The sequence below is a fragment of the Protopterus annectens genome, chromosome 6.part0 (genome assembly GCF_019279795.1).
Source record: "Protopterus annectens isolate FY-2018-M chromosome 6.part0, PAN1.0, whole genome shotgun sequence".
Taxonomy (NCBI): Eukaryota; Metazoa; Chordata; order Ceratodontiformes; family Protopteridae; genus Protopterus; species Protopterus annectens.
In genome coordinates, this window is record NC_056737.1 from 243,739,251 (window position 1) to 243,761,946 (window position 22,696).

Below are 22,696 nucleotides of genomic sequence, written 5' to 3' on the forward strand. Positions count from 1 at the left end.
CTCAAGCAGAACATCCCCCAATGACTGTCCTTGTTGCTAAACAAAGTCCTATTATGTTATGAGATCAGGTCTCATCTGAAAACCTAGTTCCAGATGCACATAAACCTGGACAGGACTGTAGTTTTCATTATTAATCTCTGTATAATTGCATGCCTACTGAAATGTCATTGCTTATACGAGACAGCTCAGTAAACAGGGAGGATGTAGATCAGTGTGTGTGATGTACCTTTAAGAAGCAACTAGTCAGTGGGGACGTGCATATAAGTACTGAGCATGTGCAAGCAAGAGTGCCATTTTGAATGAGCAGCCAGAGTGAGAGCATGCATATATGTAGTGAGTCAAGATAGTTTAAGCTCAATGTTCTTGCCATCAATCCTGATGTGTTTGTATGCAATAAGCTATTTAAATGAACACCCAAGCTTCATCTTAATGTACACAAGACAAGTGACAAAACTAGAAAGGGAAAGGCAAGGGAATGGGAACAGGCCAAGAATTTTAGACTGCAGGTTAGAGATTGCCCTCCCTTATCAAGGATTGATATCAGTGTATAATCAAAGAGAAAAGGGAGGCTCCCAAATGAAAAAAAACAGCACTGGTAGAATTTTTAATAGAATCTAGAACAGAAACTGCCACTAAGAAAGGAATAATTAGTAAAGCATATAAAACATTGCATGATAATTATATCAGAGGAGCCTAGAAAGGATTGGGAAGAGAGACTGGACAAGCAGATCCAAGAGATAATAGGGGATATATGTAGATATGCAATAAAGTCTAGAAGATTTAGGATCTTTGCCTGCAAGTGTTTACATAGATATTTTTATACCTCAAGTAGACTCGAAAGAATTTTTCCACAGGTGGACAGCAAATGTTGAAAGAGAGGTGGCTGGGAGTGTAACAAGATTGCAGACTTTAGAGACTGCCTGCAGACCACTGTCGGAGATGGGTGAGCAGATTGGACTGACTGGGGGAGATTTTTTTGAGCTACGATACAGAATCGGAATTGCCAGACATAGTAAAGCCTTGCAGAGTCTAATTAAGGTGGCTACCAAAAAAGCAATTAATAGAAAATCTAGATATAGTAAGAGATAAAACGAACTGGGATCTTTAGAAAAGGGAAAGAGCAAACTACAAGGAAAAATTGGAATTGTGGGAACAACATATGCAGAGAAGGAACAAAGTTTAAGAGGCAAGATTTGAATGAGGTATAGAATGCTTAATGTACAATGACTGGATAGACAAGTTATGAATGTTTGCAACTACAGTTGTTTCAATGGTGTCTGTGATGTATAATGTTTTCAGCTAAAGTGGTGTCATTTTGTTTTCCATTTATATAAAGGTAAGATTGCCTTTGTCATGTGTAAAAATTTAATAAAGCTGTTTGTTGGAGAAGAAAAAAAGATGCAAGCTGATAGCCTGGGGCAGTTTTTTCTTTTTTTAAAACTTTGGTTCCCATCCTTTGCATTGATCTCAAGCCTCTCTGCTTGGACATAACACATGGACAATTTATTTCACTGGGAATTACCAATTGTGATTTGGGTGTAGAGAGTGGTACCATCACATGCTGGGAAGTTGGTGATTTTATGATCATTCTGCCTTCCAGCACTTTACATACTACACCATCAGCTGTTTACGTGGACGTAAATGCAGATTACCATATAAGTTAAATCTGCCTGTGTAGTACACCATTCTGCACTGTGTGCACCCTACACATCAATGCAGTGAGCTGAGCTGAGCTGGCACTGCTCACTCCCATTCTCCCCAGTACTTGATCACAGGTCATCTAAGTAGTCAGGGGCTTTATTCCTCTAGATCACAGGTCCCAACAAATGCATTTGACTGCTCTTGAAGTATAACAAAACTACAGAGTAATATGACTGAAGCATAATGGGCAGGGAGAGAAATACCCAGACTGGTGATGTTTTGTCTGTTGAGCAGTCTTATTGCCTGTAGCCTCCACCTTAGAGGCCACTAAAGATGGACTTCTCACCAGGTGTTATGGCTGTCTCCAATGTCAGTCAGGACTATGCAGATCTGTACTGTAGCTAGCCTTACATTCTCAAGTTGTTCAGAGCCAAGGTTCCAGTTTCTTACCATTGGATTGCTTGTTAACAACTCAGTTTATTTTCCTAGGTTCTTTGGAGGTACTATTCTCTTCCAGATGAAGTGTAAACTCGTACCTTTCAATACAGTGCACACATGGGGGGGGGGGGGTGCGTATCACTAGTCTAGGGAGGGCTAGGTGGAAGACTTTTTTGGAGGGGTGGGTATAGCAATACAGCCTGCAGAAGAATGTGCGCATATTTATCACACATACAGACACATGCATGCATGCTGTGTGTGGAAGAACATGGTGATACAACCTGAAGGATCAGTGTGGATGTACAAGAAAGTTTTTCCATGAAAACAAACGACTCAAAGCCTTTCTTATGAGAACTCTAGAATGCAAAAACAAAGCAGTTTTCAAGAGGGTTAAGTAGAGAAAAAAGCTATAAAGCAAAAGATTTTTACTTCCTCATCTGCAGACCACCAAGCGAAATCCCCATGGGGATGAGAGTTGTTGGGGTGTGTGGGTGGATTGAGGTAACATATCTGTCCAAAAAGCAAACCTCAGATTCCTTGTGCCTTCACTTGCTTCCTTATGGAGGGCATTTTTGTACTGTGAATGATATAACCCTTCACAGGTGGTAACATGATTTGTCACTGAAAGGACCATCTATGTACTTTTGTCTGCTCATGTGTGCATCTACACATTTACCTGCTTGGGAGCTCACACCCACATTCTTCCTGAGCCAAATGTCACATCCTGAGGCAACACAGCCCCCACCAACCAATGGAGAACTTCAGCCAGGCCACTGAGCAAGACACCATTCCTTGCATTTACATTTCCCTTGCCTGTGCTGTAAAGCATCCAAGCTACTAACTGAACAAGGGCCACATGGGCTGTAGTCAAGGCTTTATCTCTCTACACCACCAGTTCATTCTCAGTTAGAACCTGTGTTTTATTAACTATAAGGAATCTGACAGGCGAGTTAGGCTAAATGTACCTTATTTGTTTGCTGGCAAAGCCAGTGTTTAAGATACCTGCTTTTTTTCATTTATATTTCAGCTGTAAAACATTTGGATGTATTTTCTTCTGGTAACCGATCTTAAATGCTACAAGGATGTTTAATTTTTGCTTGTAAAGGACATATTAGTAGATGTTAAAACATTTTCAGAAACAGATTATAAAAATTCCTTTACAGAAAGATGAAGTCTTTCACCTCTGCCATGAGTCTGCAGTACAGCAGTTTTAAATTCAATTTTGACAACTGAGGCAAGAAAAAATTCAGTTTGCGTATCGCAAAGCTGGCAGAGTCCGTGCTGAGAAAAGCAAGCAGGGGATATGTTACAACAGAACTGAAATTACTTCATTAAAATTAATATATTTGGATGAAAGGAAGCGACATTCTCAACTCATGCAAGCTACTCTGCTTCTTCACTGCAGCAACTTCAATAAATCATCCCTGGAGATGCAGCTTTACCTAAAGAAATGTCTGTTTAAACAATCAAAACCCTCACCTCTAGTAGAATTTTTGTGACCAGACAAATTTAACCTAATGGGGCCCCTGTTAATGCTATATACAGACAGAGCTGTAAAGCAGACACAAAGCTTTAAGAACAGCCCTTCAAAGTATAGCTGAAGACAAAGTGCTACTCGCTCACTCCCAAACCTTCATCAATTAAACTGATGCCTGCAGAAATGCGGAAGTCTGTGTCTGCCAAGTTGAAATCTAAGTTTTACAATGTGAATATATGTTATACATATACTTGCATACACTAGTATGTGGAGGAAGAGACTGCCTCCCTATATATGCGCTGACTTGAGATATCTGCAATCAGTCAAACTATGACAATAACTACAATGAAAATGAGAAACAGGTTAACAGCTTCCTTTACCTCATACAAATACAAGTCTTTACTAATCCTGTGTTCAGGTAAGAGCAAACAAAGTTTATAACTCAACATTTTATTATGACATTATTTGATATGTCAAATTACAAGAGTATGTTTTAACATAAAAACAGTTACAAACTTATAATATATGCATATTTACATTATATACTTAAAAGTAAACATGTGAGTACTCACCATACCAACTGATCTTCGAAAAGGCTCTCTGCAATGGGTGAAACACTTGGCTATATTTGCTTTTTGTGCACTTTCATGTGGTTCTTCTGAAAATCTCAAATTCCTGTAGAGAGTGTGCACCCCCCCCGGATAATATCTCTACACAAAGATTAAGGGGTGTACAAGCACCCAGGATTTCCACATGTTGACCCCCTTCCACAAAGAAACAGCAGGAGGCCCCGAAAGAAAACCCCCTCTAGCAGAATTATAAAATTATACAGTTTGTGTATAGGAGGTCCTGCTGTTGTGATGCAATAGCCAGTGTGTCCCAAGGGAGGAGGAAAAGGAAGGTAATAAGGCACCGAAAGCAAACAGCCTCTTGTGCATAAATAGACACTTTTCTCTTACAGGTTTCTTCAAGAGATGTTCTCTAGTGGGTGAACACTTTGGTAGAAGCACAAACCGCGTCAAAACAAAAAAAGACATCTGAAAGGATGGAAGATTACCTCCATTACAAACAGGCCCTTTGGAAGGGTGCATTGCTCATGGTGTGAAGTGCAGAAAGTACAGTTGTGTACACTTAACATAAATGTAGATGTTGAGTGTATTCACTGTTGCAGCCATCACACTTGGGTTATCTGCCAGCAGGTAGCCCTCAGTCAGCCCGAACACCAGAGACTTAGTATTTCTGCGTTGGTTGCTGTTGCTTCAGGACTGACGTCAGGGGGTATATAAAAACAGGCAGCAGACGCCATTACATCAGTATTTCTTGCCCCAAATGTCAGGAGTCCCCAAATAGCGATCTAAGTTATGGTGGAAAAACACCACCAGTAAAAAGTAAATATGAAAAGCCTGTAAGGGGAGAGTGAGAGAAAGAGGAGAGAGAGACAAGGGGGCTGGAGGATGGGAAACCAGGACTGCAACAGTGAATATACCAACATCTATATTTATGCTAAGTGTACACAACTGTATTATGTTCTTTGTGTTTTACTGTTGCAGTCATCACACTTGGGTTTATTCCCAAAGCTGAAGAATGGGTGGAGGCTGTCAAGAAGAGTTGGGGCTGGTTAGTATGCCTGGCAGGACTGCTGTTGCAAAACCCGCCCTGGATTTGAAAAAGATAAGCAGGTGGTAATGCTTGGTGAAGGTGTGAATAGAACACCAAGCAGCAGCTTCCAGAATATTGCTGGTAGGAACTCCCACGAGGAATACTGTAGAGGTTGAAGTTGCCCTAGTGAAAGGCGTTCTGACCACCAGAGAGAGTGGTTTCCCATGGTGTTTGTAACAGAAATGGATACAGCATGCTATCCATTTGGAGATGGTTTGTTTTGATATGGCCTTGCCCTCTGCCCCTGGTGCAAAGCTGACTAGTAACTGGTCAGATTTCCTGAAGGGCTTAGTCCTATCAAGGTAGAATCTGAGCCGTCTGTGCACGTGTGCAGGATCCATTCCCCCTTATTTTGAGGATTAGGGAAAAAGGTAGAAAATGGACAGATTGGTTGACAGACACACTGGACACCAGTTTAGGCATAAAAGGGTTAAGTCCTGAGGGAGACCCTGTCAGCATGAAAAAAATAATGAAGGGTTCCATAGCCATAAGTGCTTGTAGCTCAAGACACTCTTCTGGCTGAAGTGATGGCCAGAAGCAAGGTCATTTCCCAAGAGAGGAATTTTAACACTGCTGATGCTGCAGCCTCAAAGGGGGGTAGTGTGAGCTTTTCCAGCACAAAGTTAAGGTCCCAAGCAGGGGTGGGGGCTCTTCTTGGTGGCCTTAAGTTGTTAGCCACTCTCAGGAACGGTTTGATGAGAGGTTGAGAGAAGAGAGGTGGCTCAGTGATGTAATGAGCAGAGATGGCAGAAGCATGGATCTTAATGGAAGAGAAGGATAAGCCTTTGTGCAGTAGGTCTGCTAGGTAAACCAGGAAGAAAAGTAAGGAGGGCTGTGCTGTGTCCGCTCTTTTACAGTGAATCCAGGAACAATACCTTTTCCACTTGTCAGCACAGGATGTCCTTGTACTGGGTTTTCTGGCTTTACAAATGACGTCCAGCACCTGCTTGCTTAGGCTGGCTACTGGAGGAGAATTCATGGAATAAGCCAGGCTGCAAGGTTAAGGGTTTGCAGTTGCTGATGCAAAATCTGTCCCTCCTGCTGAGTGGGGAGGGTTGGGATCTGGGGTAGGTGCCATGGTGGCACTGGTGACAGACTGTGCAGTAGTGGGTACCAGTGATGGTGTGGCCAGTCTGGGGCAATCAGGATTGTCCTTGGTCCTTCCTGTCTTATCTTGAGTAGTACTCTTGCAAGAAGAGGCAGAGGTGGTAAATGCACAGATTGAGAGGTTTACCCACTGGAAGGATAGGGCATCCACTTTCCAGGCCTTGCTGTGAGGTACCCTGGTGTAGAATTTGCTGAGCTGGTGATTGTATGGGGAGGCAAATATGTCCACCATCGGGGTACCCCATTTCTGGGTTAGAAGGCTGAAGGTGTTGAGGTCTAATTGCCACTCGTGTGGGTCTAGGAGATTTCTCCTTAAGTCATCTGCCAGATCGAGCTTGCAGGTGAATATGCATAGCCAAGGTCGGGTTCCACAGGGTCATGGCTAGCCTGCATAGTGGGTAAGAGTGGGTTCCCCCTTGCTTGTTGATGTACCACATCACTGGGGTGTTGTCATTTTTTATTAGAAGGGGCCCTGGTGAGAGTAGGGATCTGAAATCTGTCAGAGTGTGCTGAACAGCTAGCATCTCTTTTTGGTTGATGTGCAGATGAATTTGGTTTGGGGTTAAGTGGTCCTGAATGCACCTGCCATCCAGATGAGCCCCCCCAAGCATAGTCTGATGAGTCTGTGGTTAGGGTCTGGGAGGCGTAGGGTTGTGTAAAGGGAATTCCCTTGTTGTGGTTGCATGCTACTGCCCACCGAAGAAACTCCGTCCTGAGACAAGGTACGAGTTTCCAGGTCCTGAGAATATTGGCACCAGACTTAAGTATCACTGAAGTTTGTTCATATACAGTCTGGCATATGGAATTAGTATGCAGGATGCCATGAACCCTACAGCCTGCAGGATTTTCCTTGCAGATAGCTGGGTTCTGATGGCCATTTGAGTGAAGTAGGCTGTCAGATAGGCTTGTTTTTCTGGAGTAAGGAATGCCATCTGGGATGCTGTGTCCAAGCTTGCTCCCAGGAATACAATATTTTGACTGGGGACTAGTTTTGATTTATTTTCGTTGATAGTGTACCCCAGAGAGGTTAGAAGGTCCTTTATAAATGTCAGGTGCTGCATCAGCTTTTCCTGACCGTTTGCCTGAATCAGGCAATCGTCCAAGTAAGGTTATATTTGAAACGTTCTCTGTCTGCAATAGGCAATGGCTGGAACCAGGCATTTTGTGAAGACTCTAGGAGCAGCGGATAAGCCAAAGGGAAGTGCAGAGAACTGATAATACATAGATCCTGCCCTGAAATGTAGATATTTCCTGCATGAGTAGGTCTAGGGTGGCTAACTAGGCATCTTTGGACAGCATAGGAAGAAGCTGTTGTAGGGTGAGCATTTTGAATTTTGGTACCACCAAGAAGGTGTTTAGAATGGATAGATCTAAGATTGGGCATCAGGTGCCCTCTTTTCTGGGTACCAGGAACAGTATGGAATAAAAACCTTGGCCTATCTGTTCTGCAAGAACAGGCTGAATTGCCCTTATGGAGAGCAGGGATTGAACTTGGTTTTGTGCCTCTGCCCACTGGTTTGGAGGAAGGTCTGGGAATCCTTCTGGGGTTGGCAACGTGTGAAAATAAAATTTGTACCCCTGGGATACTATCTTGAAGACCCGTCGATCGTTGGAGGGCCAGTTTTTTGCATGGTGGGCAAGTTTTCCTCCTAGGGGCACGAGCAATTGGGCAGAGGTGAGGAGTGGAGTTGAGAAGTCATTGTGAATTCTTTCCGTAAGGGGGTAGCTTAGCACTCCCTGTTTTAGAAGTGGAGGTACTCCATTGCTTAGATCTCTGCATACCCTGAGACTGTAATCTGGGGGGGGGGATCTGTTTCCCCTGGGTCTAGTTTGAGATGGCCTTGAGGGGGCTGGAAAGGACCAATGTTTCAAGAGGCAATGCCTACTGAATCATGGAGGCTGCACTTGCAAAAAATCTTTATCTGCATAAACTTAGCCTTTTCTTCCATATTTTTTAAAACCTCTTCTGCTTTGGTGCCAAACAGACTGTCCTTGTTAAAAGGAGCGTCCAGTAATTTTGGTTTGACATGGTCTGGCAAGGTCTGCTCCTTAAGCCAAGCATGCCTTCTAAGCACAGAACCTGTGACTGCTGCCCTGCAAGATGCTTTTAGGGCGTCAAACCCACACTGCAGGGTATGCTTGCTGACTTGGCTTGCAGAATGCATAAGCTCCTGTAATTATTTTATGCACAGTCAGGAAAGGTAGATAAGTTCAATAGCATGTCGCTGGCATTTCAGCATGTGGAACTGGCAATTCAATGCTCTAATGGCGACAGTTGCAGAGGTGTATACTTTTTTACCCCATCTGTCTAAAGCTTGGGAATCCCTGTCCGAAGAGGCCTAGCTGTAGTTGTATTTATTCCTTTAGGCCCTTGGGAGATTACCTCTGGGTCAGTAGCAGGATTTTTGAAAAGAAATTTGAGACAGTCAGGGGACTCTATAGTACCCGTCTGGCTTCCTCGGATCAGGGGGTAAAGTATCAGGAGTTAGACTGGATTCTATAAAGACATCATCCACAACATCCAAAACAGGAGGGATAGCTAAGGGTTTGTGCTGTGGTAAATCTAAAAATTCCAAGTCTCTTTTTGGACTGAGGATAATTCTGGTATTACCAGTGGAAATGCTCTCTCAAAGTATGCAGGGTTTCACCAAAAGAAAAATCCTCTGGAGGGGAAGCAGAAGGAATGGATTCCTCTGCATCTGAATCCTCACAGGCAGATAAAGGCATGTTTTCATATTCAGAAACCTCAGTCAGACTCTTGGTCAGTTAAAGCTGCTGGGGACAGGTCTCTTTCTCTTAGCAGGAGAATGCTGGCTTCCCCTAATCAGCATAATCAGGTCTTCTGCTATTTTAAACATTTGAGATTGTGGCAAGGAAGCAAGCGCTTGAAGTTTGGGTCATCGTTTTTTTAGGCTAGCTCGTACTCTTGGCCTTAGAAACTCGGTAGTTTTAGAAAGAACTGAAGATGTGAAAAAAGTTGTCTGTGTTGAATATCAGTAATGCGAAGAACTTCCTTGGAAGCCAGTGCCTGCACAGCGGCTCCGGACCTATCCAAGGTAGATACATCCGCATGTTCCGTAGTCAGAGAAGAGTCTTGTGGCATACCTGACTCCAGACGGGTCTTGGCAGCGGCCTGCAAATCCATTGAAGCAGGCATCAGGGGCTGCAAAAGCATCTCAGAGTGTACCGGAGAACTGGTGACAAGCTTAACAGAAGCGTCGTCAGCAGTTTTGGACCTGTGTGGTCTCTCTCTCTTTATCCTTACTTTTTTTGGTAGAGCGGAAGACAGATTGTTTACCGAAGCCATTTCAGAATATGGAGATCAAGAACGAAAGTATTTGGCTACAATAAGGGCCCGATGACAGTTCGGGTGTTGAACAAAGCACAAAACCAACAGCGAAGTACATCGTGGTCTGGGCCTAAACAGGTGACGCAGTAAAAATGGAAAATTCGGTGTGGTATTTGCTTTCCACAGGTGAGACAATTAACTTTTTCTGACATTGGTTAGAGCAAGAAAAAAGGATCCCCAACAGAGTACTTAGCTTTAGAAGACTTCAAGGTGATTCAGTTTGGAAACGAAAACTCAGGTAGCGGCCGACCAGCACTCATGCAAACTGCTTCTGCTTCAGGCTCCTCGGCAAGAACGACTGATGCAATGGTGTCGGCTGCCCGTTTTTATACCCCTGGCAACCTGACATCAGTCCTGAAGTGACAGCAACCGATGCAGAAATACAAAGTCTCTGGTATTCAGGCCGACTGAGGGCTACCTGCTGGCAGATAACCCAAGTGTGATGACTGCAATAGTGAAACACGAACATCTGGTACAAGGTAGTAGCACAGACTTTCATAGTGGAAACACTCCTGAAATATTCAGAAGCAATTGCCCCTTCCTTCAAGGGTGAATGTGCGATCACCATACTAGCAAATGACATGATGGCCTTCTTGAAAGAGACAAGGCAATTCCCAATCAATCAGTCTAGAAAGGAAAGTGTCTGGTGCCCTGAAAAATCCAATTTTTGCAGGCAGAAAAGCTAGACAGCCAAAATGCCTGCGATCACCAAACCTAACAAAAGCAGAACCATGACCGATAATGAAAATTGAAAATATGAAGATTTTCCTCTTCCATTTCAATACCTTGAAAGAAAACTAGAAGCTGAAGCTGAACACTGAGTAACAACTCCAAATATCGTAGAAAGATTATCTGAAGGGAAACTTAAAGAAATGTGTTCAGGGTCCACAGACAATTGCTTGGAGCTCAGATCTATCAGGCTGAAGTGATGGCCAATAGAAAAAAGATTATTCTTTAGGTGTACCAATAATTTACTGGACAGCTTTAACAGCACATTAAGACCATGAAATTCAGGTCACATGTATTTGAATTCTTCACTGCAGCTGGAGTTCATTCAGAATTGTTCTAACCGTCCATTTTGGACTAGAGTCCAACATTCCAACAGATTCTGATCCACCAAGATGGCAAACATGCATACCTTGGAGTAATTACAGCCTATTAAGATGCTTAAGGACAGCCTAGAGGTTACACAACTTGGAGGACTACAGTCTTGATGAAGAGGACTTTTTCCCCTTGGCCTTGGTGGCCAATATGAAAAGCAACATCTTTTGGTTCTCTTTGGATGATCTAGCGATTTTTCAGAAAATACTGTGGAAGTACAAGCTTTACTACACCACTAACAACCTAGATTGGAATTTAATGAGGCCAATGCTCTACGAATTTGGCAACAAATTTCATGCAGTTCCACCAGAATACTACCAAATCATCCTTATAGGAGGAAGGAACACACTATCCACCCCCACACATGCCATTAAGAGATAGAGAACTAGGTGGTACTGTATTTTCAAAGGTGAACAGGACTTTTAGAATATTCCATTTTTGGGAAGATGGTTGATCACTGTTCTGATGAAGGATGAAATACCAGCTAGGAGACTCAAGCTCTGAACTAGAGTGTTAAACATACTAGAATGTGGACCACTGAAGAGAAAAATATCCCTGCTGCTTGACTATTTCACCCTCAAGTGTAGGCCTACAGAAATGGCAAAAGCAACTCTCCCAAGGCAATATACACATCAGAATACTCTGTTGCTTCTCCTAAGGGGAGGGACAACCTTAAGTCCAGATTTTGCACTGCGATTAACAGAAACCCTTCCTGCATCACTCCAAGAGCCTTAAACCAAAACAGGCCTTCACCCTCCTTATTGGAAGTGAGGGACCACAAAGGGCAAGAATGGAAAGCCTGCACCCAAGTTATGGCTAAAGGAGTACCATTCCACGAAAGTGAGAGAAATTCTAGACAAAAAAACAACTCTGCTTTAACTAGCACATGTGGAGAGATAGAGACAGACCATGGAACTGTCAAAGCAGCTTTCTTAAGCCCTAAAAGTTCAACAATGTGGGCATGAATCAGTTTCACTGAAAAAAACTTATCCAGCCAGCTAACAAATTTCATGTTTGTTTTTTTTTGGGAGGGAGAACCAGTTGTAGACAGGACCAGACTCACTCCAATAAAATAAATATAATGCACATGGAAACCGATGTTTCCACTGGTTTGCCATCAAAATTTCAAAGGCTCGTGTTGGAAAATAGTGTGTCCGAAAGGCAGTTTTCAAAGTTTCACAATACAGAACTGGAGCAATAAGAAATCATAACAAAAGTTTAACAATAGTTTGTGTTTACAAAATCAAATAATCTCTGTGCCCATACATTTGGTGTTGTATATGACTCCCAGTTAATTGTGGGATAATTAAAGTCACCCATGAATGTGGTATTGGGCTGGATGGTGATCGTTTCCAACAGACATCTTCACGTTTAGTCCCTATCTGTATAGTAGCTGGTCTCTGAGTGTGTGTAGGGCATTGTAGACTAGCACTGTTGGTGTGCTGTGCTCTTCACGGCTTTGAGCCATGTCTGGGTGGCTGGGCAGATGTGAACATTCTCTAGGGTGAGGAGACTTTGCTGGGAATGGAGTTTCTTGTTTGGACTCTTGGCACTGAGCTGTAACATCTTTAGATTTTCTTACTTTTGATTTATGTTGGAAGTACTTTCAGTTTGACATTGCCTAACAGGGGCACTATGGGGGTCGACAGTGCTTTGGCTAATGTTGAAAAGGCTAGAGGAGAGAGGTCTGTTGACCATCTCCTGCCATGCTGAGAAATATTGCACCCCCTTGGAGTGACAGCAGAAACTAAGGCGGTTATTGGGGTCAGTTGTCTTCTGTTCGTGTTGTGGCCTCATCCTTGGAGAAGGTAGAATGCTGCTTGGTGCTGGGCTCATAATGGACTGGGAATACATATTCTGAGAACTACGTCTGTATTCATATAGTCTAGGGAGGCATGTCGCCATTCATTTACACCCACATGGTCCATGGTTGATTCTTACTGGAAGTTGTGGTCCAGTGACCTGAGTGCATGCGTAATGTGGAGGATCCTGGCCTCTGATAACAGACCATGACTTTCTCCTTGCTCATCCTGGTGAGAGGGATACAATTCTCTCACAATGGAGTTTCCAATGAGCAGAACGTTGGATTGTGCTGTGGCAGCCTTATGGGCTTAGAGGTAGAGGCTCCATGAGATATGGCTGCATTTGTTGAGGAGGACAGTTTTGAAAGAGTGCATTCAGGGCTCCTGAAGGCATTTGATATGTGCACATCATCTAGGAGGTCTTTGTGGTTTAAACAGGTTACATTTAAGTGCCTCAGAATATGTGTGCCTATACATGTGTGTTGAACTGTGCATGTGATGGGTGCAGCATGTGTACTGCTGACAACCTGAAGTGTGCTTTTATGCGAGACCTTTGCTTCCAGTGACATTGTGTAAGTACATCCTCTCACATACCGTATCAGTTTGAGAATCAGCTGGTTATCAATAAACGTGAGTCAATTTCTACATTCTCTCAGGATTTTCATTAAAACAAAAAAAAAATCATGAAAAATGTGTCATGGGTTCAGATGGAGATAAGAAAAGTTGAGCCTGCCAAACATTAGTGTGCAAATGTAACAGAAAAGTTGGAGATACACACACAAAAAGCAATTGTCATGTATAATAGGTGGGAACAGTAGTTTATCATCATAATGGCTATGCTGTCCGTATCATCTTGGAAAGTAAATGGACTTGCAGGTATAGACAAAAAGGAAAGAAAACAGAATTATGTCAAAAATACAGAGTGCAAATAGTGCTGCAGGAGACACATTTGCAAAGAAATTATGTGAATTTGACAAAGGATTTCAGGACATATGTTCAGCAGAATGTCAGGGACAAAGGAAAAGGGAAGTAATTATATTAATTGCTGGAGGAGCTCCTGTACTGATAGAAGAGAGAAAAAAGGGATTAATTGTAAATTTCCAGTACTAACCAGCTTTGTGCAGTGGAGGAGAATTACGCTTGGGTGGCGAAAGCCAGGGTACCTTTTTGGCTAGGCTTCTATAGGCCCTAGGGCCGATAGCCTAGTACCTACCTATGAAAGTAAAACTTGATTCATTACAAGTTCGGCATTGCGAAAAGAGATCGCTGTACAGTGAGGAGTGGAATTTAGCCTTTTCCTCACTGCAGTGCGATCACGGATTTGGGATATACAATTTGAGGGGGGTGTGGGGGGTACATGGAGGCTGACCCCCTGCTAAAACGTAAAAGGGCATACGGACTTTCAAAACCATAAGTCTGGTATGTCGATTGTAGTTTGTGTTACTGACGTTTGACATTTAGGCTAAATTTAGAATTTTAGTTTGTCCTTTTGAAAGCAACTTATTTTGTCTTCGAAATTTTTATGGTAAAACCATTTCCACTGATGGTGACTCCATGCCTGCAGACAAGGCAGCCTTGGTAGGTCCACCAACCATCAGCCATCCAAGAACAGACATACCAGGAGTGTGTATTGCTGGATACCCCTATCACAATGGATAATACACTGTCAAAGACAGAAAAAATGAAAAGCCAGAAGGAAGCAGTTTAATGAGAACTCTGCCCAACCAGGATAAAACAATGGAACCACCTGTGTAGCTTCCACATGCTGCTTAAGCAAAAGTGCTTCCCATAACTTCTATGAATGTCATCCAAAAGCCCTGAACAAGCAGTAGCATTATGGTTAGGATAGTGACCATGAAAAGCTTCACATAAACCATGTGAAGGATGAAATTAATTTCCTTTTCTCAATCCTCTGCTGGAAAAGACTTCATGGTTCCTCTTAAAAGTACCTACAGGCTACATCAGAGGAAGACGCATCTGTCCCACAAAAAAAATCTGCTGGGTACTAGTACCTGTAAGACATTTTCATGTCCAAAACCTGCATGACTCCGGTAATGATTTTCCAGTCTGAGGCAAACCTGGAGAGTCAAGAATGTAGAGGGACTAGCTAATTAAGAGTCTTCAAATACTTCAGTGAAGGAAAAGGGATGCAAGGTAGCTTTGATTTTTGCAGGACATATTTAGTGTCTGGCTGCCCTCTTTCTCCCAAATGACTGAGGTTTACCAGTCCTTAAAACAATGGAAAGAGCTTCATCCTGATTCAGCACCTGACAGGGTTCACTACAAAACACACTACCCCCCACCCCACCCATACACACAGGGGGCAGTTAGAACAATCCAGTACTACTCAAATGACACTAGGACAGAGTTGTACTACATTATGACAACAGGCATTACTGCCTGCAGCTCTGGGACAATGTACAGCAAGAAAGGCATACATGACTACATGCAAGTTAACTGAATACGAAAAGTTAAGGCTTTTCCCTACAGTTTTCTAATCAACAGTTGGATGAGGTAGACCGTTTTCCATAACTTGCTGAAATACATATCTGCCAGTCACATGGAACAAGTAATAAAAGCCCCCAAAGTAAAGTGGCAGAACATAAATACACTTGCTGAGCAAGAGAGAATGGGGTCTCTACCTGGGAAGAATAATCGTCTTCTACTTCTGGTGGGTGAATCTTGCAGACAACTGCTCATTTTCTTGGCTGCTACAGGAACTGAATCCATGCATTTCCCAGAACAATGAAGACTCCTGGGAAGGAATGCTCTTTCTTCCTAAGGTAAGCACCAAAGTGTTTTAAGGAGACACTCAAGGCACAGATGGCCAACTCCATAGTTGATTTCAAGAGCATGACATGGCCTCGAAAGAGGACCTTAGGAGGGAAGGCAAGCAACGTGATTCTGTAACTCATGTCAGTTATTAGCACATGGAGATCTCTCCCTTTAAAGGTACTCTTCAATTAGTACTCATTTTTCAAATTATTCTCCTGCATGGAAAGGGAAAGAATTTGCTATCCACTCTAATGACACCAAACACAATGCTAGCCAAGTATGCAACAAACTGTGCCAGGAAGCTGGGATCAGAATGAAAGCCTGGTGTACGCTCTAATCATGCCTTTGTTCATGCACACCATCTACCACCATGTGCTAAACTGCTGAAATGTAGTACAGCACAGGTACAACCCACAAAATGGGTACAGGAGTGTCTCTGGTGAGAATCTCAAATGTCAGTGAATAATCAATCTTTTGGAAGAGTTGATCAAGTTTATCTGCAAAAACATCTAGCAATGCAATGCCCAGAAACCATCCAGAGTGACAGGAGGTACTGACAACTCAAGGGTCTTGGTCTCAAGCACACGAAAGGGTGTTTTTCTACCTATCCACAGAGAGATTACATCTCACTAGAAAAAGGTTACCCTGAATGTGAACAGCTGAAAGCAAACAAATAAAATTGACTTAAAGGTAAACAGACCTTGGATTTGACTAAGGCTAAAGGTTCTTTACCTTCTCATCTTTTGTGCTCCTGCTTAGGATCTGTAAAGCAGCCCTCCTATCAAAGTGCAAGGCACCCTCCATTGCTACTACCCATTTAGTCTCGATTTAACTGTGCAGGACAGGACCTTTTAAATTTAATTGTAATCACTTAGCTCAGGTGCCAGGCCCCAACAAAAAGCAGATTATGTGGGGTTTCTGATTTGCTTTTTCAGCCAACTTTTTGGCAATGAATGCAAGAATTCTCAAATGACATGTTATAGGGAAGACATCCAAATACTGTGTATGGCTAGAAAGAAAAAGGGTATTCTGGTGGGTGCAGTTAAAACACCAGCATCAGCACTAGATGTGATTTTTTGGAAAAAAGCTCAAGATCTTCACAAGATCCCCATGGACTGCACAAGGACTATGTATTCAACTACAGCACCCACTGCAGATGGCCCCTCGAAACAGGATCAAGCTTTATCCTTATACGTAGAAAGGAAATACATAAATGTCATGAGTTACCAACCAAAATTGTACATCATTTACTCTATTTTTCAACACAAAAAGGTAAATATAAAGACCAAAAACTGCTGTTAAGATTTTAATGGAGATAATAATATACAAGTGAGGCACTTTTTTGAGGTCATTAGGGTGTGAAGCAAATGGCACTAAGCAAAAAAAAAAAAAAAAAAAAAAAAAAAAAAAAACAGGCAGTGTTTACAAAAGGAAACTTGACTGTGTACCGATTAAACTGCAGCTTCAGATACAAAGGTTTCCCCACTACTTAATGCTTTAGAATTCTCAAAACTAAATCACAATTTTTGCATTATCAGAAGCTTACAGAAATAAAATGCTTACATTTTTCAGTGCACCAAAGCATAAAGAACAGCTTAACCACCTGGCTGCTGGACCAAGTACCATAATGTTGTTATAAATTCTCTACTGCTTTCAAATGATAAATGTATATTTTATTCTGACTTGTTTCAGCTAACAAAGTCATAAAACATGTAAGCTCAGAGCATGTTATTAAAGAATGGTTTAGTGATGCACGTCTGAGGGAAGAAAATAAAGCAAACTCCTAGCAGCAAAGTGGTTAAATATAAATTGAAAATATTCATACACAAGTTTACAGACTGTTAAAAATATTACAGCATACATGTTGCATATAAAATACAGTACATGACCAGGAGTTGCACTGCAATGGTTAGTGCTTTACACCAAGGAAAAAGAAAAGTTAAACTGGATTCCTTCCACAAAAAAATATATACAATTCTATAGCATTTGCTTTACAGCCAGCAAGTTCTTTTCATAGGTTATTCACATACTTGGGGTTGCATTCCAAGCATGACACTCGCAAAAAAACAAGTGTTCACATAAAACAATCCCATTTCTGAGAAGCAGTTTTGATGTTAACAGTCAAAGTGATCAAATCTAGCTGAAAACTTACATACATAACAGAAATAAGCAATTCTGTGTAGCAGCCTTAAAAACAAACATTAAAAAATAAGACCTGAACTGCTACTGTTATCACTGCTTGATACTATCTACCAATTAATCTGTTTAGTATAAAACTAGAAAGAAACTTTTTAAAACCTCTGTAGTCAATATATTTCAATTTTTGTTTTTATTTTTCAGAGAAATAATACTCAAAGATGGCCTATATACATAATGTTGTCAGTTTGGGCACAGTGCCCTCAACTATCATAAATATAAATTCTATTCATTTTTATTGGGCATATTTTACAAATAGTGTTATTTACATTTCTTTAGAGTTTGAGATCTGGGCTAAAGTACAAACTTAGTACATATTAAATAGGTAAAATATTAGAACCTAAAGGTTAAAAATTGCATAGAATGAAGATAGTGGAGTTTTTTTTCCTCAGGAGCTATGCAACTTTTAATCCTAATAAAGGCATTCTCTTTTCTCTTGCCACCTGTGATTTACAAGAATGCCATTTCTATAGCATTTCAGTCTTGACTACTACAACTAAGTACAAATATGACAGTGCTTTAGATATATTATGAGATGCATGAATCTGCTAATGTCTTTAAACAAGATAAAGCTTTACACTGCCTGGAAAGCAGGGATGCTTCAGAAGTGATGACAGAACACACAGTATGAAATTCCTGTGAAAAGACAAGCAAATGGATAATGCACGAAGGAGTGACATTAAAAGGGTTACAAATGATATGGCAGGAAATTCAAGGAAAGGGTGGTGGATCCAGCACAGTGAAGTATAACTGTCATCTAATGTTTGCAGTACTAGAGTCGCTAAATGCAAATTCAATAACTTAACATTGGATGCCATGACGATCATACTCGTGTGCAAAACAGAAAGGTGATAAAACCTTAGAAGACCATTTAGTACCCACACATTAATGCAGTTTTTCATTTGCAATGAGATAAAGCTATGCTTTATCAACACCTTCTCTGGAGAAAATAAAGTCAGCCATGTGAACACAGTTCTTAACAGCTGTGACAATACAAAAGCAGACCAGTTGCTTTAACAGCAACTCAAGTTTCTTTCCATTTAAAGATGGAAAGATGTGGGTGCTTCAATGGATCAGTAGGTATAACCACTTATGGTTAAAAATTAAGTGTAATGATGAAGATAACCCAAGAGTTATTTAAATAGTTTAGCTACAGCTAATGAACACTGCTCTATATCAAGCAAAGATAGCTAAAGGTAAATAATTTGCGTACCTCTTCCTTAACTATGTACCTTTCTAGATAGTCTATTTAAAAAATAAAATGCCCTAATGTAATTACTGGAAAACAACTTGCTGGTTGTGCAAAATCAACTACAGATGAAACCAGTGTCAAGTGTTAAGTTTTCTCCAGACAATATGAGACTTTGAAAATCAGTATTAAAAAAGAAAAATGATTATATGGTAGCAGATTCTTTGAGGGTCTGTAGCTGAACAAATGTGTTAAAAAGAGGGACATTGTTTTAACGATTAACACTGCAGCCTAACCACCTGGAATACTTCTAAATTAACCTTGTTTTGGAATGCAAGTGCATAGACATGGACCTCTGACTAAGGAACTAAAAATAAAACTAAGAAAAAAAAAAGTGGCACTCAAATTGTTATGAAAAGTAATATAAATCGTACCATGACTCTAGTTAAATAGATTTATAGCATTTCTACACATATAAAATTTCTGCAATGCTAAAAAAATGATTTGGTTGCACTCAAAACTGTTAGGTTATAAGGAATCACTGCCGTCTGCATTGCTTTTGAACTGAAATCAACGGTTACTAGTGCACTTTTAAGTTTAATCCAATGTTGTCAGCAAAATGCCTGTGAAAATATGCCCCATCACCTACTGTACTGTTAATGTACAAAAACTGCAAAAACAAATCCCTTTTAGCATAGTCACACACAGTTCATACTGTTTGTAGCAAATATCTGCTTCCTTTACAGAACTCCTTGGAAAGTAACATGGAGAGACACCACATATGTAAAGGAAAAGGTTAGCACGGTTAGCATTTAGAGTATCAATGTGGTTTTACAAATCTTTTCACCTTTTCATCTCCTCACCAGGCCTCTTGCGCAGACTTTGATTCCATACTGCTGGCCAAAACCTCAAAAATCCCAGGCTGTACATTGCCTGGAAGTAAATTTGGGGGGTGGTAAGCTCAATTTGGCACCAGAGTATTTCATCCAGCTGCTTTGTGCTTACCCCCACAGCACCCGCATAGCTCACCACAGTGATGGCATGCTCTCAAAGGTAGGTAGCAGCACATACACGGAGCAATGAAAGACAAGGCTATAAGTGCTAGCCATCGCAGGCAGAACTTGTCATCACTAGTGTCACATGAACAAGGGTCAGAGAAATCTCCTTCAGAGTCTGACATGCAGTGGTACAGCATGCTTTCTGCACATAACATGCAGCTCACTTGGTAAATGCACCTCATGATGGGGTCTGGAGCATCCTGACACTTCCCTCTCCGGTTTTCTTCATGATTAAAACGTTCCTGGCAGTATATACAACGAGACCTCTCACCATCTTCCTTCCTCCGTTTGGACTTCTTTGATTTAAGAGAAGGAGATGGCTGAGTTTTAAATACCACAGAACCTTTGGAGTCTTTAAGTGGATGTGATTCGACCCCATCATTACAAGGATACAAGTAATCAGCTTTTTTACTGTCAGATTTAGAGGTCTGCATGTTTAAATCAGGATCATCCCTTTCCAGTTCATTTTTCCACAGAACAGGGTGCCTGTAGTCCTCGTAGCCTCTTATGAAAACATCCTTTCGAGGGTTTATTCTTACAATTTCATCTTCATCCTGAAAACTTACATGTCGTCTTGTAGACTTCAGTGGGACCTAAAAATATTACCAGAGAATCCATAAGAACAAGTTCTACTTAAAAAAAAAAAAAAAAAAAAAACACAGAAATCCACATTCTTAATCTGAAAAAATTAATTCCAGTTAGAAAGCGCAGCTGTGTAAAATCTTACCATAACAGTAGATGTCATTCTCTTTCTTTAGGTGAATACTGCAACAACCTCTTGCCAATAGCTCACTATCCAGCCAGTATACCAAAGCCTTAAGCTCTTATAGGCAATATACACCTTGCGCACGCTCCCTGTGTAAGACGTAGAGCATACAGGTGATGTATAGATTCACTCAGAACTGAAAAAAGCCAGGAGAAGGAACAAAAATATCCTCAAGTACAGAGAAAATGTGCATACAGAAGGAAAAAGAAAGAAGGGCCCCTTGGCCAGGAGGGAAAGAACACAGGGCAACAGTCAGGACAGAGGGAGGTAGGGAGGGAGTGAATACTGCAACAGTGAAGAGGACGACATCTACAGTATGCTAAGATTTTACGCAACTATACTATGCCCTTCCATATCACTGTTGCAGTATTCTTCACCTAAGGCAGAGTATAAAAGCTCAAGGGGAAGCCTGAAAAGAAGGCAGCACAGAGGAACCCTCCACAAACTTATGCAGAATAGATCTGTTAAAGCCTACTCTGGCCTTGGAAATAACATCCAACTTGTAGTGTTTAAGTATGAACAGAGGACAAAGTAGCAGCCTGAAGGATAGAATTGGTATTCAGACATTTTCCCTTTCTGAATGACATGAACACAATACCAGACAATAATACACAAATCCAAAAAGATGGCTCACACCAGTTGCAGGCAAAAGATTTATTCAGAACAGCAGTGAAAGCTTGTAAGCGCTTTCGTCCCAAGTTTAAAACAATACAGGAACTTCATCAGACAAGCTAAAAAGAGCTAAAACTGCATTTAAATAAGCAAGACATATTACGTCATTTCCTCTTTGCAAACTTAAAGGGAAATCATGCTCATAACTGAAGGCTATGATACTGGATACCAAATGTAAAGATATTACGTTTTACACAGTACAAACAAATTGGTAGTATAATGTTTAAAAACAAAGGCATATTAGAACATATTAAACTTTTCATAAAATACATACAATTATACTAGTGCTTCAAAGGGCACAGAGTTCAGTACTCAGAACATACAAATTCCTATGTAAAAATAGCTTCAGATTAAAAAATGTATCAACATTTATCGCACCCATCATACTGAAATGGGCAAGACTAAAAAAATACAACTGCACTAAGTGCACTATATGTTCAGGTCAGTGGGTCTAGGTGTAAACATGTGTATGCATGTATTCTAAGTTAATTCTGGGTTCATAGTCACATGAGTGGTTATAAAGTAATAAACATCCACATATGGAAACAAAGGGATGTCTTATCTACTTAATGCCTTAAGCTTTAAAAGGCTAGATATAAATAAGTGGTCATTTAAGCCTGGCCAGTGTGTGGAATCTAACCTGATCTGTCAAAGTAATTCGGCTTTTTCTATCAGGCAAGGCCAGGCTTCTCCTCTTAATGAAGGGGATATGGTGTCCAGCACAACAAACTTGAATTTGTGGTCAGTGTTTTGATTAAGGTGTTTTGCCAGAGCATTGACTACACAATTGTCCCTAATGTTTAGAAGGTGCTCGCCTACTTTAAAGTTTCCACTCCGTTTTGCCAATGTAAAAACATGGGAAAAACTCAGAGGGCACAGTAAACTACCTTGTCGGAATCACAGTTGAATTTGTCCTTAATTATTAGTTTCATGCCGTTTATAGTGGCTTCATTTCCCTCTAATATGTAGGGGCAAAACTTACATGAATCACATAGAAGACAACTGGGTTTGTTCCCCAAAATGGTTCTCAAATCTGTTTCATTTATTAGCAGTTTCCAGTTTTTTAAGATGTTCTTAATAGAGTAGGTGTCAATGGAAAAAGTAGTAAGAAAACAAGATTTAAACAAGCTAGTGCCATTTGTCTCCGTCGTTGAAACAACTACATTTGGGGTAGATTCAATCATTACACTCATGATGGAATTCGGGGTGGAATGGCACCACGGGGCACTTCTGTGTCCAGGAGAGGTGTAAAGTAGCCAATCTCTCATTTGACCAGGATTTCATTTTTTATGTTGTCAGCTAGGTTTTGTAGATAACCTCTTTGGCGAAACATGTTGCACAAGTTGTCACATTCATCCAAAAAGGCACCTTTTAGTGAGGTCATTTTGGCTGCTCTAACAAATTGGCCTTTCAGAACACCCCTTTTCTGTGTAAAAGGGTGGCAGCTGGTAAAGAGTAAGAAATTG

The 22,696-nt window shown here is 41.1% G+C and overlaps 1 protein-coding gene across 1 annotated transcript in view; it reads right to left on the reverse strand.

Annotated features, from left to right (window-relative positions):
• Positions 1-11,783: 11,783 nt before the first annotated feature.
• SPRED1 (sprouty related EVH1 domain containing 1) overlaps positions 11,784-22,696 on the reverse strand; it is a 707,321-nt gene continuing 696,408 nt past the window's right edge. The window contains exon 6 of the mRNA XM_044073988.1: positions 11,784-20,385. Within this exon, the coding sequence (XP_043929923.1) occupies positions 19,717-20,385 (669 nt within the window). The 3' untranslated portion in view covers positions 11,784-19,716. The remainder of the gene's footprint in view (positions 20,386-22,696) is intronic.